The sequence below is a fragment of the Ambystoma mexicanum genome, chromosome 2q (assembly GCF_040938575.1).
Source record: "Ambystoma mexicanum isolate Mex_15411 chromosome 2q, UKY_AmexF1_1, whole genome shotgun sequence".
Lineage (NCBI taxonomy): Eukaryota > Metazoa > Chordata > Amphibia > Caudata > Ambystomatidae > Ambystoma > Ambystoma mexicanum.
Window position 1 is genome coordinate 1350705059 of NC_090924.1, and position 17594 is coordinate 1350722652.

Below are 17594 nucleotides of genomic sequence, written 5' to 3' on the forward strand. Positions count from 1 at the left end.
TTGTGCTTGAGCTTTCTTAGGATTTGTTTTCTTTGGGATCGATGTATTGGTAGCTCTTACATCAAAAACCGGGTATATAGACTTCAGGTCATGAGGGCCACTTGTAGGTTTTTCAAGGTGACTCAAATGTTGTGTGGCATGTGAGGGAGATGATGGTACTGAGTTTGGGAACTATCTTTGGATAATTAGATTACATTGTCAAGTTTCTCATTAAGACTATTATGTAGGTGATCAAAGGCTGTAGCCATAATTAGTTGATCATGTCTCATAATGTTGACATTTTCCGTGAGATCTTTGAGAGTACTGTCAACAGATTCAAATAGCTTAGCGAGGGCCATTAGTGTGATATTCATTACCTCTAGAGTCAATTGCAAGGTTTTCGAAGGGTCAGAGTTTTTTGTCGAGATTTGTGTTTCTCCATTGGCTCTCCGAGGTGTTGGAGCAATATAGGACACATCTATAGCTGAGATATTGCAGCCAAATTGCCGTTACATGTCAGGGGATTGTGAAAGATTAGAATCCTCCACTCCGGCCGAGAAACAGGAATTTGTTGAGTCCAGTTCAATCACAGCCTCTTGGCTAGGAATTGGGTACATTGGGAATTGCAGGGGACGGCGTGTGTTCCGTAAAATCATGCCATCAGTGAGAGAGCTGTTAATGCCATCAGGTTTGGGGACTACTTCAACCTGAAATCTGTCCTTGGAGGATGAAGGAACATGACTGCAAGTTCCTGCGTTGGACTATACTTTAATATTTCAATGTTCCCAGCCCACAGAAAATTCCTGCGCTTCGAAATACCAAATCGGCACTACCAGTTCAAGGTGATCCCCTTCGGCATAGCCTCAGCTTCATGGGTATTCACCAAGGTATTGGCTGTAGTGGCGGCGCACTTACGCAGACCATCTATCCCAGTGTACCTTTATCTGGACCACTGGCTAATAACAGGGGAATACCCTCAAATTTGCAAGCAAAATACCCAGCGAACAATCAACCTTCTGTTCCAATTGGGGTTTTCAATCAACAAGAAGAAAAAAGTCAAGCCTCATTCCAAGCCAAACAGTTCCTAGGAGCCATCATGAATACAGGAGATGGGCTAGTCTTCCCCTCAAACGAAAGAGTTCAGCACATGCTACTGCAGATACCCAATTATCTTGCTGGTCGCCAAATAACTGTACGCAAGGTAATGCGCCTACTTGGGATGATGGCTTCATGCATTAATCTAGTTCCATGGCTGAGCATGTCCCAGTGCCGGAGTGGTTAGTGAAACAATGGTCTCAGGCAAGCGGTCAGTGGGACGATCTAGTGCTTGTTTCGCTAATCCTAGTATAAGCGCTACGCTGGGGGTCCAAAGAAAATTTGTTCAAGGGAAAACCCTTTCACAGTCCAACAGTTTAAGCGATACTTGAAACACGCCTCACTCTCCGGATGGGGAGCCTATTACTTTCACCACACAGCTCATGGCCTGTGGACACAGATCACAGCCCAAAACCACATAAACCATTTTGGAGTTACTAGCTGTAACCCCCCCACCGACACCATTCCTCAGAAGGATAATGCACTAGATGCACCAGGAGCATGCCCCACTAATCCTGATAAGCCCCATTGTGGGCAAGAAGACCCTGGTTTCCATATCTGCTCCAACTGGCGATGTGCGAACCGTCAAACTTCCGTGCCCTTACAACATGCTATCAGAGCACGGGGAGACAGCACTGCCCCCACATCTTCAGTCTATGAACTTGGCAGCCTGGTTCCTGAAGTCCTAGAGTTTGGACACTTAAAATGACCTCAAAGGTTTATGGAAATCCTTAAGGAAGCGCAAACCCAACACCAGACACTGCTACTTCAACAAGTGGAAAAGATTTGTGATATGGTGCCGATTTAAAAAAAAAAAAAAAATAATAAATAAACTTTGAATCTAATTGCATGTACCACATCAAGCATTCTTCACTACATGCTCGACTTACTAGACTCTGGCCTAGTATTGAACTCCATCAAGGTTCACCTGGCGGCTCTGTCCGCGTACACCACTTCACAGAACAAGGTGTCCTGGTGGAAAGTTCCTGTTAAGTCTTTCTAAAGGGAGTAAAGAGACTTTACCCTTCCATTTCCAACATGCCTCCAGGTTTGTATCTTAATGCTGTACTCTCAAAGCTCATGGCTTCACCCTTTGAGCCTATGCACAAATCCAGCCTCAAACACCTAACATACAAGACAGCTTTCCTAGTAGCCATCCCCTCAATAAGACGGGTCATTTGGCTACAAGCATTGTCGGTGCAAGACCCTTTCTTTGTTATCCACAAGTACATGGTGATACTTGGAACATACCCTCGGTTGACACCTAAATTCATATGCAAGTTCCATATTAACCAGTCCATTGAACCTTTTTCTCCAAAATCCATCCAACTTAGTTGAGAGAAACCTCCATACACTGTACTATGCAAACAAAACAAAACCTCTAAGGAAAACAGATCAACTGTTTGTCTCTGTAGCACCTGAGAGGGAAGGTGATCACATTTCAAAGAACGCCAGCTGCAAATGGATAGTGAAATGCATACACCGCTGCTATTCTCTATCAAAGAAAACCCTGCCTTTCACACCAAGAGCTCACTACCAGAGGTACTGGAGCTACTTTGGCATTTATTGCAAACGTCCCTCTAGATGCCATTTGCAAAGCCGCTACTTTGCGTTCCATACATGCCTTTACTCCGCATTCCTGCATAGAAACACATTCTAAAGCAGATTTACAGGTGGGACAAGCGGTGCTAAAACATCTATTTGCCTCCATACCTTCTCACAACCTACCTCCTCCAGATACTGCTTGCTAGTCTATGCGTAGCATGTGATCTAAGCAGATCCACAATCTTAAGAAGGGATACATTACTCACCATAATTGTATTTCTGATGCTTGTATCTGCTTAGAATCACATGCACCCATCCTTCCTTCCCCTCTTGGAGTAAAAGGTGAATAGATGTCTGTAATGGGCCGGACAGTGTAGACTGCCAAAACCCCAGGGACGATGAAAAGGAGACCTCAGTGGCCGAGGAAAACAAGGAGGAAGAACCAACCCCGACCCCCATGAGTGGCGAGTGGTGGGGCCAGTCAAATCAGAAGACAAGCTCCGCCGTACCCAAAAACGAGGAATTGCCCGAACCCTTGATAAAGGATTGGGGGAGACAGCCGGTTGGGATTCAGATATCCTCGTGCCCAGTGAAGAAGGAACACTCATGAATGGGAAGCCGCGGGACGTAATAAAGAGACCTGAATAGCCGCCACTATATCAACCAGCAGTCACGCGGCTAATAAAGCGGCCATGCAGAGACGAACTCCCCGGCTCCAGCAACAGAGGCGGACAGCCGCGTCCGACAAGGGGAGGCTCGCCTGGCAACCGCAGAGCCGACAGCAGAAAGGAGGGGGCACGTAACCCCGAACAGCTGCAAAGCCCCGACTCCACAGCCGAACACCAGGTGTTGGAGACAACCCGGACAGGGAAAGAGGGAAACCAACTCACCGCGCGGTGACGCCACCCACGTGTTGTGCTTCAGCCGCGGGCAGGAGGAAAGTGAACCGCTGCATGGTGATACCACGCTCGTATAGAACTACCACCAACAAGGGCCACATAACCATACCAGTGTTCCCCACATTTTTCAGAAACGCTCCCCCCCCCCGACACTTACCTGGGCAGCAGAAGGCGCTTCCCGGGGAACAGAGGCAGGAAGATGCATGACAACGGCTTCACAGGAAAAAAGGGGGCGGGGCCTGGGTGGGTTCTTATGGACTAAGGCAGGAAGTAGAACTTGATTGGCCAATTGCAACCTGCCTATATAAGGAGCAAGCAGGTTTGAAGAGGGGTGTTCATTGTTGTTCTCCTTGCAGAACCGATCACACGTGGATTCCGGAGCCACAGGGAGCGCCTGGGCATATGAGGACTAGGAGAAAGAAGCCTGCCAGAGGTCCATACATCATGCCCTACAAAGAATCAGAAGAAAAAACATTGCTCAAAAAGAAGGAACACCAGGAAAACCTCTTCAGAAAAGACTTTGTGTTATTTTCTACCCAGCAACCTGTTTAAGTCTGAATAAAGACCAGCATTTTTTTCTTTAAAACCGCCTGGCTGTCTCTTTGTCACAATGTCTTTCTGGCTTTATCTGCTTTATTACATCTGTACTCGCGCTACTCTTCATGTTACTTCATGTCAGAAACAAAACAATCTGAGGGACCTTGAGCGTGAAGGACCCTGGGTTCAGTGGGCACCACACTAGGGTATAGTATTACTGACATGTCCAGACGACATCCCTTTCCGAGTAATGTAATGTAATACTCCTACCACTAGATGCCGGCCTATGCATAGCATGTGAATCTAAGCAGATACAAGCATCATAAATACGATTACACTGAATAATGTATCCCATATTGTAAGTGCTGAATTTTAAAACAGTCTGTCTCTTGCAGGTTCTTGGGTCATTTGTATGCAGCAGAGGCCCTCATATCTCTAGACCGAATCTCGGATTCCATCGCACACTTGAATCCTGAGAACGTCACTGATGTGTCCCTGGGGATCTCATCCAATGAGCAGGATCAAGGTTGGTGGTAACACACTTGATTTTAGCGGGTAATGCTTTCAGGCACTTTCGTGCTGAAACCCACACCATATGCCAACTTAATACATGTGTATTTCCATATAGACAGAATTCGTTTTGGTTGGGCAGCTTTAGTATCACGAGTCATCATTTTGAATATTCTTTTCAATGATATCTGGTTTCATTCCATCAAGTATGTGATACTGCATGAGTGTAATATAATTAGTGAACATGCTGACCAAATTTAAACAGGTGGTTTTGGCCACCTTCCGCCACTCCCATTGATCTAATGTTAGCTTGGTGGTGCGTGGGCCTCGTTGGCAAATGTAACGGGGGAGAAAAAGTCCAGTAATATACAGCCCATTACAAGTGTTCCCTATTTTTTTTACTAAGTTAGCGACCTGTCACAAGGAGGTAGTGATATATCAGGGGTTATACAGCATGATCAGGTGTGGATGGCAGCCCACTCAATTCCTGGTTCGATAATTTACTGTTTAGCCACTACGTAGCTCGCCCTTCTTTGGGATTTTTGGTGAATCATTGTGCCATTAACCAGGGTAAAATCCTCAGTCGTTAGATTTTGTAATTAATCGAATGCCTTTTTGATCTAATACTGGTATTGCAATACAGTATACTATACTATACATGTGTTACATGTCTAATTTGTATTTCTTTTTTACACTTAGTGGGGAGGAAGGCCACTCCCCTTCTGAGTCATTTTATACTTGCCATAGCCCATTTTCCTGTCCATTGTTGTCTTGATGTGACCCCTGTTTATCATGCAGTGTGATAAATGTGTACTGAAAATACAATTTGAAAAAACACATCCTTTTAATACCCCTCCAAAATATACATAACAAAAGAAGCTAAAACCGTTGGCCGACATTGGACAAAAGTTGTTTGTGGTGCAGCCAGCTTTTTTTTCTAAAACACATCTTTTAATTACCAGACTATTTTCAATTTGCTGAACTAAGGACATTGCCTCAATGATGGCCTACTGGGGAAAATGCACTTGAACTGAGTTTATAATCGTGGACTCAGTGATATTGAGTGTGCTCTGGAAGATTTGGTGGCCCTATAAAAGGACCGACTCCCTTTCACTTTCCCTCTTAGGAGTTTTAAGAATAAAATAATGTATTTTCATGTGCCTGAAGAAAAAAAAAATAGCACTAAAAAATTGAGTATGCTCTTAGTGGGTTTTGTGAGGCTCAGAAGATTGAGTTACATGGTGCATCCCACAACTTGTGTTTTAAAGTATTTTTGTGAATTTTGGAGAAGTTTGATGGTCGTTTACACTAGTGTTACATTTTTGCTGTTCCCTTTTTGTCTTGAGTGTTCATTAGACACCATTTTGCTGTCATTACTTTTTACCCTTACTTTCCCTCAAAAATAGTTTTTAAAACTACCCGTAAGCATATTTCGAGGGGATTGGGTCCTCCGACGTATTCCATATCTATGACATGTAATCACCACAGCTGTACTGCTTCTGAAACTTTTTTCTGCGTCCTGCGTCGATGACGTTGATGCGCCGTCGTCGAGGACCTCCTCCGACGTAATCCGATGTGATAAGTAGGACGCACGACGCCCGTAGCCTCAGTTCCGTTTTTTCCGCGAACGTGTTGCTTCGTGTTTCTCGGTTTAAACGCCTCGACTCTTTGGAGTTCTGTTCTTCTCGGTTCTTCGAACCTGTTCGTTTTGTGAAAATCCTTCAGAAGATGTCTTCTACTTCGTCTTCGACCCCGCGTCCGGGTTTCAAGAAGTGCGGGGAGTGTGGGTCCAAGATGTCGGTGACGGACTCGCACGACGCCTGCCTCTGGTGCCTCGGGGAGGCCCACGACACGGATGACTGTATCGACTGCCAGTTGCTCACGTCCAAAGCCTTACGCGAACGTAAGAAGTTGTCGGTAGGTCGGGTGTCCAAGCCCCGGAAGTCTAAGTCTGCGGGGCTTTCGACGGATGATTCGAGGGGTGACTCTCCGCGTCAGCGTCGGAAGTCTCGTGGGTCTCCTTCTAGGAGTCGGTCTCGCCACTCCTCAGCCTCTTCGAGGCATTCTCGGAAGCGCCGACACCGGTCGTCTTCCAGGTCCTCTTCGGAGGACTCTGCCCGGCACGTCGCTTACCCCTCCAGCCGTGCGACGCCAGAGGAATGGGCTTCCTTCGGGAAGAAGATGCTGGCGATTCTTGAGTCGCAGGGTACTCAGCCGTCCGCGCCCCCGAGTGGGGTCGGTCATGTGAGGTCGAGAGACACCGCTCGCAAGAGTGGTCGGCACGAGTCACGTGAGAGGTCCCTTTCGGACAAGGGGACTCGTTCTCGACGTACCCGTTCCAAGTCCAGGTCCTCGACGCGTTCGAGACCGTGTGCACCTGTGAGGTCTTCGAAGAAGGCATCGACGTCTGAGGTGTCGAGGGCGTCGACAGGCTTTCTCGAGGCTCTGGCTCCGAGGAAGTCATCGACGCTCAGGTCGTCGAGGGACACGCTCGGGGCTCCGGCCTCGAGGGCTGTGTCGACGCCGCCGATTCTGGAGGCGCTGCATCTGACGCCGATTTCCTCGACGCCGATTTCCTCGACGCCGATTTCCTCGACGCCGATTTCCCCGACGCCGATTTCCTCGACGTCGGTTCTCTCGACGCCATCGATGCCTTTCGTGTCGGAGGTACCCCGTGGCACGGGTGGACCCCCTAGGAAGGCTCTGGTTAAGAGCAAGCACTCTAGGGTGCCTTCTTTTCGCCACCTGGACTATATGGCGGATGAGGATTCTGATGGCCTGGTTCCTAGTCAGGTTCCGGATGAAATTGTCTCGGGCCATAGTCAGTTTGACGAGTTGACAGTCACTGCATGATGCCAGTGGACTGGACACCTCTCCGGAGGTGGAGTTTTGTAGGCCTGAGCCTGGCTCTCATGCTGATTCCTCGTACCGGCGCCTTATGGCTAGGGTTTCTGAGTACTTGGGATGGTCTGCTCCCCCAGGGGAGTTTGTGCAGGATGATCTGACGGACATCCTTGATGTTGGTCCCCCAACTGACCCGGTTCTGCCGTTCCATATGGCTTTACAGAGAAGGGTGGCGGCTTGGACTGCTCCGGAGAGTCTCCCGGCGGTGGGCAGATCCTTGTCGCAAAAATACCGTCCAGCCAGTGGCGACCCCTGCTACTTGACTAGGCACCCCACTCCGTAGAGTTTGGTGGTGCAGGCGGCCACGGCCCCGGCGAAGCAGGCGTCGTACCCTACCATCCCTCCTGATAGGGACGACAAACCTTTTGATGGCTGGGCGAAGAAAGTGTTTTCTTCTGGTGGTATGGCGCTTCAGGCGGCCAACTCCATTTGTGCCTTGTCGCGTTTCGCGCACACTCTGTGGAACTGTGTTGCGTTAGCGGCTGAACATGTTCCCGAAGGGGACGAACGGGATGGTTTCCTTGCTATGGTCCAGGATGGTAAGGATGCCATGTGTGAGTCCGTTCAGTCGGGTTTGGACTTAGCTGAATGCGTCAGTAGGTCCATGGCGGCGAGCACCGTGATACGCAGGTTTACGTGGTTGCGGAAGTCGGGGTTTGCTCCGGATGTGCAGTCCCGGCTCCTCAATATGCCCTTTGACGGTGAGCACCTTTTTGGCAGCAAGGCTGACGAGAGCCTTGAGAGGTTGCAGACCTCGAAAGCTGCAGCAAAGTCATTGGGCGCTGCAGTTCGCCAACCTCTGCCTTTTCGTCCTAGGGGACAGCAGTGGAGGGGTGGTTCCTTTCGCTATTACTCGTCCTTCAGTAAAGCGAGAGGAGCTGGCAGTCAAAGAGGCCAACGCAGGGGTACCAGAGGTGGACGACAGGGTACCCGTAGTGCCAAGGCCGCTCGGGCAGTTGCCTCTTTGCCCTCAGGTAACGCCGCAGCCGCTCCCACTCAGTCATGAGGCCATGTCCCATGGTTCGCCGGTTGGGGGAAGGCTGGCGCAGCATCTTGTAGAGTGGCAAGCCATTACTTCAGATGTTTGGGTTCTGGAGATCATAACCCACGGCTACTGTCTTCCCTTTCGGCACAGGCCTTGCGACAATCCACCGGGGAACCTCTCTTTGCGGTGTCCGGATCCGCTCCTTGCGCAGGAAATTCAAGCCCTGCTGGAGAAAGGCGCCATAGAACTGGTGCCTGTAGCGGAGAGGAACAAGGGATGGTATTCCCCTTATTTTTTGATTTCCAAGAAAGACGGGGGATTGCGACCCATCATGGACTTGCGCGGTTTGAACAAACTCCTCAGGAAGGACAAGTTCAAGATGGTTACTCTCTCTCAAGTCCTCCAGGCCCTTCAGCTTCAGGACTGGTTGGGGTCACTCGACCTCAAGGATGCTTACTTCCATGTGCCGATCCATCCCAAGCACAAGAAGTACCTGAGGTTCGCGGTTGGCGACTCGCACTTTCAGTTTCGGGTCCTGCTGTTCGGATTGACCTCCGCCCCAAGGGTTTTCACCAAGCTCATGGTGGTGGTGGCAGCGCATCTCAGGCAAGGGGGGATTCACGTCTACCCCTACCTGATCGATTGGTTGATCAGGGGGAGCTCTCCCCCGAGCAAGTCCTGGATCATCTATCGGTCACCTGTCGCTCCCTTCACAGGCTGGGCTTCTCCCTCAATTTAAAGAAGTCCCATTTGACGCCAACACAGCGGCTCCAGTACATCGGAGCAGTGCTCGACACTTCCCTGGGGCAGTGTTTTCCTCCCCAGGTGAGGGCTCTTCACATTCAGCAGATGGTGCACAAGTTTCAGCATGCCCAGACGCTCCCAGCGTTCGAGTTCTTGAGGTTGCTCGGCCTCATGGCATCCTGCATTCTTCTGGTGCCAGAGGCTCGCCTGCGGATGAGATCTTTGCAGTGGGCACTCAAGACGCAATGGTCGCAGTCCTCCGGCAGGATGTCGGACTCGATTCAGGTGCCGTCCTCGGTCGCCCGGGACCTTCTGTGGTGGGCCGTCGAAGGCAACTTGATGAAGGGGGCTCCATTTTGGCTTCCCTGGCCAGAGGTGACGATCGTGACGGATGCATCCCTCACGGGATGGGGAGCTCATGCCAACGGGCTGACAGTCAGCGGTCGTTGGTCTCCGTCGGAGTCCAGACTCCATATCAATCTGTTGGAGCTGAGGGCCGTCGGGCTAGCCCTGAAGGCTTTTCTGCCGTCTGTGCGAGGGAAGAATGTCCTGATCCTGACGGACAACACAGTGGCCATGCACTACCTCAACAAAAGGGGGGGGGCAGGGTCACTTCCTCTGTGCAGGGAGGCGATGCAGCTCGAGTTCTGGGCCATCCAGCAGGAAGTTTCGATCTCGGCAGTTCATCTGGCCGGAGCCGAAAACGTGACGGCGGACGCTCTGAGCAGGCAGAGCGCGATCTCTCACGAGTGGGAGTTGGCTCAGGAGATTCTCCTGGAGATCTTCGCCCTTTGGGGGACCCCTCAAGTGGATCTCTTCGCCTCCAGTTTCAACCGGAAGTGCGAAAGGTTTTGCTCGCGGGAATTTCCTCCAAAAGGAGCCTTAGGGGACGCGTTCGTGGTGGAGTGGTCATTCCCGCTGCTGTACGCGTTTCCTCCAGTCCCCGTCATCCCGCAAGTGCTGCGGAGGTTACGGAAGTTCGGTTCCCGGATGATCCTCATTGCTCCGGCGTGGGCTCGGAGAACGTGGTACCCGGACCTTCTCGACTTGTCCATCTGCCCTCCACGTCGTCTTCCCTACCGAGACGATCTACTCTCACGGGAGGGGGGTCAGGTTCTCCATCCAGAGGTCAGATCCCTCAACCTTCACGCTTGGCTTCTGAGAGGTTGAGGTATAAGGATTGGGACCTCCCTGAAGATGTGATGGAGGTGTTGCTTTCGGCCCGAAGGCCAGCAACAAAGTCTCTGTACCGTTGCCGTTGGCGTAAGTTCTGCGACTGGTGCAGAGTTCAGAATGTGGATCCTTTTGCATGTGACATCCCCATGGTTCTGTTTTTTTACTTTCTTTGGCCCACAGGGGCTTGCAAGTGGGTACCATTAAAGGTTACCTGGCGGCGCTGTCCATCTTTAAGCGCTCGTCTGAAGAGTGTTCTTACTTTAAAATCCCTTTAATTTCACAGTTTCTGAAAGGGCTCACTAATGTGTTCCCTCCGTCACCTTTCCTGGTGCCTGGTTGGGATTTACACCTTATTCTTAGGTTTCTTATGGGTACTCCGTTTGAGCCTTTACATTCTTGCCCTTTGAGGCTGTTAACCCTGAAAACTGTGTTTTTAGTTGCGGTTACTTCCGCTCGCAGAGTGAGTTACAGGCACTTTCAGTTAAGCCTCCCTTCACTGTATTTCACAAGGACAGGGTTGTCCTTCGTGTTCGTCCTTCTTTTCTTCCGAAGGTAGTGTCGGAATTTCATTTGGCCCAGAAGGTTGTTCTTCCGGCATTCTATCCTCCTCCGCATCCTGGTAAGGATGAGAGGCTCCATAGGCTTGATCCTAGGAGAGCTTTAAGCTTTTATGTTTCACGCATGTCCCGGGTCAGAGTGGACGATCAACTCTTTATTGGTTATGCTGGGAAGCGTTTGGGGCAAGCTGTGACGAAACAGACTTTGTCTCACTGGATTATTTTGGCCATCTCGGAGTGTTACCGTTTGGCGGGTAAGGACCCACCGGCTGGCTTGCGGGCCCATTCTACCAGGGGTGTGGCTGCATCTACTGCACTGCAGAGGGGTGTTCCTATTCGCAACATCTGTGATGCAGCCACCTGGGCTTCAGTACATACATTTGTGCGTCACTATTCCCTCGATTCCATCCGAGGGCAGGATCTGGCCTTTGGCAAGGCGGTCCTTTGCTCTGCTATTTGATTGGCTATTCTAAATTTTGATTCTAAATTCTTTCCCTCCTCCTTGCTCTGGTACTGCTTTGGGAGTCTGTCATAGATATGGAATACGTCGGAGGACCTAATCCCCTCGAAGAACAAGTTACTTTCTTACCTGGTAACGTTCTTTCGATGGGATGGTCCGACGACGTATTCCATATCGCTCCCGCCCTGCCTTCCCCGCTGAAGAATTTCTTTTGCGATTGCAGCTTACGTTCCGCAAGGCTTTGTGTCTGACTGGCAGTTGACTTATGTCACACGTTCTGGGGGGAAAAACTACAACTGAGGCTACGGGCGTCGTGCGTCCTACTTATCACATCAGATGACGTCGGAGGAGGTCCTCGACGACGGCGCATCGACGTCATCGACGCAGACGCCGAAAAAAGTTTCCGAAGCAGCACAGCTGTGGTGATTACATGTCATAGATATGGAATACGTCGTCGGACCATCCCATTGAAAGAACGTTAACAGGTTAGAAAGTAACTTGTTCTTCTTTATTCTTTTCCTTTGTTATTATCATTATGGTATTTATTGAGCACGGACCGGACTTCGAGAAGCAACAGAGTGCTCTACAGAGGCATACAATAATACAGATACACAATGCAGCGTTTTACAGAGGTATGCAACAGTATAGATGCATAATGGAGCGCTTTTCATCTGTCTCGCCCCAAAAGGTTTTAAAAAGCAAACAATTTTTTCCATTTTGTATTATTAATCACATTTGGATTTGTTTGTACTACTATGACTTGCTCGACTTCCATTTGTTTTCAATTCAAATGCTTTTTACTTAAACAATACAAAATAGCCCCTTTTCAATTCGAGCTTGTTTGCAAAACTTAAAAACAAATTCCATTTTGTATGTGTGAACCAGAAAATTCGTCGGTTTTATTCCTCTTCCTTTTTGTGTTGGAGATACCTTTGTAGATCTTTATGGTTGCTCTAACCAGTCACTTGTCTTTGTTGTTTTTATCTACTGTTAGTCTTCGTTTAGAAAGGAATTCAATGAATTAACTTTATTGTGGTAAAATGAGACAAGTCTTGTGTAAATATAAAGCACATAAATCCTGTCTCCAACCACTAGTGAGCAAAATAAGACGAATAAAATACAGAGTTTAAAAATGAATTGCAATGAAAATCATTATCTTTGACTTGAATTCCTATTGATACATGATCAGGAATTAATTTAACGTAAAAAAATATCCATGCAGTGCTGCCTAAGCCATTTGGCTTTCAGTTGTAACGGATGTTGATGAATGGAGTGAAATGTAAGACCAAACAGGATCAAGTGCAGCTTAGTTTCTTCACATTTAAGCAGAGGGTAGATGTTAATTGCCTCGCAAAGCCAAAGTTCTTCTATCGGCAATGCCTCAAACGTCAAGCGAGTTAGCACACTTACATGCTGTCTGTGCTGAGATTCAAAGCAAAAAGAAATTATCACAGGAGAATTTGTTATATTGTGTCATGATTCTCCTTTTTCTAAATGTAATGGGCTCTTTTAACTCTATATCCCTATTGTTAAGCAGTGTGCTCACCCTTCCCATGTAACTCCCAGCAGCCATTGTCAGAAGAAGAAAAAGGCAGAACACTCCACTAATGATTGATACATGACTGCAGCAGTGAATATATGGCATCCTGGTAGAGAAGTTACAAATATCCTTTAGGAACATATTGGAGAATATGGCATGATGATTGGCCCACAGGCACAGACAAAAATTCAGGCTCTGTTGGAAATAGATCAGCTTGTTTGTGTAGGTGTGCTCAGCTGCTTACGTTTTCAGTAAAGGCAACCCCCAAGCATGTAAACTGTTTTACCTGCACAAAAATGAAAGGAAAGAGAAACATATTTTGCCACTGACCGCTAAGAATTTTGGCTTTTCAATATTTATTGTGAGCTCTTTGACACATACGTGGCATTTATGACAGATAATCAGCCTTTGGGGGTTCTTGACAAGGGTGCAGGCAGCACCTGCAGGTGGCATGTAATGATCCACAGAACTTTTTCTGAAGAGTTGGTGTACAGGTTAAACAGGAGGGGAGCCCAGACTCACCCCTGCCTCATACCTGACAACCAAAAAGGTCCTCCATGTATTCAATTTCCCAAGCCATGCCTAACGCAATCATGGGGTTACTGATCTAACAACTTGAGTATGCTTATTAATTGGCGAGGGATCTGCATGGCCTTCACAGCCATAACCTGCTGACCATATTCAACGATCAACACGGATCCATGAACGCCATGTAGATGGGAGTGCTAAACAGACAATAATTGGCAAACAAAAAGTAGATCTGGAGATCTGCTTAGCAGTTTCTATCCCTTCCTGAAAACCACATTCTGTGCTGGCTAGAATCTTTGTCTGCAACTCAGGTTGCCAATCTTAAATCGGCCAAACACCTTCACAGTTGTGCCAACAAGAGACCATACAATGGGATTTCGATAAATTCTCCTCTCCCTTATTGAATGTTGGTAATATCAGGGCCTTACAGCAGTTACAGCCTGTGTACCAAATATTGGAAACTTGTATTGTTAAAGCTGCCCAAAAGCAGGGTTGCCATAAATAAGTCTTTAAATATGGCATCAGAGCCATCACACACGTGATGTTGTTGTTGTTGAAGTTGTTATTCCTCTGGCCTCCTCTTATGTAAATTCTTTCTTTTTATTTGATCCAGTTTCATCGTTCTCCAGGTTCTCTGTTTGTCATAGTTCATTTAACCTGTTCCAGATGGTAAGACTCTGAAGAGAAAGTGTATCCATGGAGTGGGAGTAATGTATTTAATTATGTCCCACTGTGGTCGGGGTGAACCCATACACAGCCAGCTTAAAACCTTATCTATCTTTGGACCGGTGTGCTACCCTTAGTCCCTTCCCTGCACTGTGAAACAATATTTTTTTTGTTTTTGTTATTGCATACTGCTTTGTACTGCGGTTAAGGGAACTCTATCAATAGAGTTCTTTGGATTGGCTTTTGTAACAGTCACATGGTATCCACGTGGACGTCACTCAGCCTGTTCTGCCCTCTTATGACCTTAAACCCTTCCCTGGAGTCTACTAGACTGGAGACTGGGCCTTGTTTTCTTGGAAAGGGTGCTCTCTGTCATGCTTTCAGCGCAGGGGCGCGTTGATAGATGCATGCTCGTTGCTGCCTAGTTACTTCACTGGCAAGAGTCCGACAGGTAAGTATAATGAGTCTTTTGAACAGTTCTCGAACTTCGTTCCTTTCCTTCCTCGGATGATGGCCGGCATCTTGGGATGGCGATGTGCTGCTGAGATGAGTAACGCTGAAGGTGAGTGAGAGCGCGATGCGACCCTTTCGTATTTGTATAGAACTGAGTTCTTTTTCTGTCTCTTTTAGGTGGCGCAACGTTTTCAGCGTGGATGCCGGTTATGAAGGAGAAATGCGGTGAGTAAGCGCGCGGTATGCGGCGCCTCTTGCAGATGGATGAGAAGTTCCGGAGACAGTTCCCCCAGAGCGGCTGGGATTCAGGTAAGTGTTTGAAGCTTGTACAGTCTTTAAAAATAAGCAAAGATTTGCTGAATGCTTACTAATGCCTTTTTTCTGTTCTTTTCCTTAGAAAGCGGCGTGCCGGGATGGGAATGACACCGCCGAAGATGCCCGCAGTACAGAAGAAGCGATGAATGATGGGCAGAAGCGCTGCAAGGTAAGGCTGTTCCTAACGGTGTTCTTGTTCTTGCAGGAGCTCAGCGCAGAAGAAAGATGCAGGCCTGCTGGTGACCGATCCGAACACGATGAGTGTCACGCTGCAGGTGCAGAAAACACAAAGCATGTTTCTCAGCCTGGGAGTGGCTTAAATAGTGTCTGGGTATCCCAGGTGTCTCTGGGCTGAACCACACCCAAAAGATTAGACTGCACATGCAGTTCTGGGAACCGAAATATGTGGGGGCATCCATCTTATCCCCATCAGTGCACTACAAGTCCAATCCCCAATGTTATCCTATGGGAGTGAGTGAGTCTGGTGCCACAAGCGCCAAGTCTGACTCCAAGTGGGTCTTTGGAGGGATGGAGAGGCCCTTGAGGGCCATGTAGATGATCGTGGCCTGGATCCAGCCTGACATCTTGGTGGGCTGGGGACATGAGGGGCAGGAATCATGACAGCTTTAAAGAACCAAGAAACATTTGTTTGTGCTACCCTGCAATAAGCAGAATTATTGTCAATAATTCTTGTTCACCATGCTATTCTGATCTGGCTATCAAACACAATCACTTTCTCTATACGTTCTTGAAAAGTGGATGATAGGAACTGTGGCTTATCATATTCTGCAAGGGGATGCACAGGTGCCCTTAATGCAAAGTTCGAGATGTTTGTAAAATAATATCAAATCTGGGGCAAGGAATTTAAATTATGAAGCAGGGCATGGCTTTCTATTTGGACAATGTTGTTGGTTAAGATTTTCATATTTGTGATGAATCTTCCTGACCTGTGTCAACCCCAGAAATGTTTGTTTGGACTTGCTAATTATTTTCCCTTATCCCTAGGCGAAGGGCAATCTTTTTACCCTCTGACCTAGTCTTTCATACTCTTTTTATGGGCAACCTTTGTATGTCCCTCCTTGGTGTATGATTTGAGTTATAGTTACCCAAGCCTGGGGACTTGGTGAGTCTCCATTCGTCAAATGACAGCTATTGAGGAAGGCTTTGGAGACAACTGGAGATCATTGGAGCCACTTTACAACCCTTCTCGACCTTGAGTGCCCGTAGTGTCCGTGGGTTTTCCGAGTTTACCACAACTGCTCAGCGGGTAGTTGGTCGACCGTTTTGGTAGCCTGTTGCCAACCACTGTCTGCCCTTCGGTAAAAGTGGTAAGCCCAGCTGAACCTTTTCTTGTAGTGTTTCTGCCCTACTGGTAAGCTTTTGCTGCCTTTTTTGGTCACAGTGCTTCCTCATTGCCCTTCCTGACCGCGTTAGAACCGCACCAGAGACAGCAGAGCAGTGCCTGTGGAACTTAAACGCTAATCAGTGGGAAGCACGGCGAGAAGGCAGTAGCCTGGCTCATCCATAACCACGCACACGGGCGGGGAGCTGAAAAGACCTGGAGAATAGGAAATTACAGACCTTGGAAGATACAGATACCTGAATTACACATTTGGGAAAAGCGCACATAAGATCTGTACAAAAGAGAAGACTGGGCACGTGACCAGAATGCCACAGCCTACAGAAAATTGGGGAAAAGGATCCACAACCTATAAATGTGGCCACACAGGACAAGAATAGTCACCATTCTTGTTGTTGTTTTTCTGCTCTGCTGTTCTTTTATTAATAATTGAGACCAGTAACGCTAAAATCAGTATATGTCCTGAAGAATGCGGGAAGTAATGAGATACCGCTGAAACCGGTAGACAACAGATCCAGGAGTGATGACCTAGATCCCATGTTTGATGAAAACTGAAGTGGTAGACACGGCACAGACATAGTAGCATCTGTTTAAGATAAGCAGCCCCAACAAGGTTGGTAGCTGTTTTTTGTTTTTAGAAATTCCTTGATTAATAAAATCAAGGCTTTGAGTACTGTAAGCCACACGGATCCAAGGAGATGACAAATTAAAAATATCGACCTTGATAATGTGTGCAACATTTTAGCAGACAGGAAAGTAATGAGCAAGGATAGGGATAGACTTCACATCCTTTTGTGTACCCTTTGTGTACCCTTGACAGGTGTAATATTAGTAACCAACGAGGGCGAGCCCCTTACCTGTAGAGAGGAGCAATTAGCGAATATAGGGACATTTAGTTAGGCACTCAGACCATAGGATTAAATCATGCGAAAACAGTGTTTCTGTATAAATGGTGTTAAAAAGCAGTCCGGTGAAGAGAGGATAAGGAAGCCCCTGACTGAGTCGTTTGTATATACGCGTTGGAACAATGCCAGTTACAAGGGCAAACACTTTGAATACTATGGATCTGATACGGTGTCTCAACCCAATTCCCTTTACTCCTAGGCCCCGTCCCCTTTCCTCCATACTTATGGGACATTCCTCCATCCTTTGGGACGGGACTTCAGCGCTTTGTAAAAGCATTGCTTTGCGAGGGCGGATCCCCATCCTCTTTGTCTAGAGTGTTTGGGTCCGGATCACCGGTGGGACTCCTGTTTTTATTGCGACTCCCTTTCGGTCTGGGCACTTCGTCGGTTGGAGCAGTGGGAGGAGGTGTTTCGACGTACTCCTCCTTCGTATTTT

The 17594-nt window shown here is 47.9% G+C and overlaps 1 protein-coding gene across 6 annotated transcripts in view; it reads left to right on the plus strand.

Annotated features, from left to right (window-relative positions):
- CNOT10 (CCR4-NOT transcription complex subunit 10) overlaps positions 1–17594 on the plus strand; it is a 1248840-nt gene that overhangs the window by 1097359 nt on the left and 133887 nt on the right. For all 6 annotated transcript variants that reach the window (XM_069648815.1, XM_069648816.1, XM_069648817.1 and 3 more), the window contains one exon: positions 4451–4581. In XM_069648815.1, the coding sequence (XP_069504916.1) occupies positions 4451–4581 (131 nt within the window). The remainder of the gene's footprint in view (positions 1–4450; positions 4582–17594) is intronic.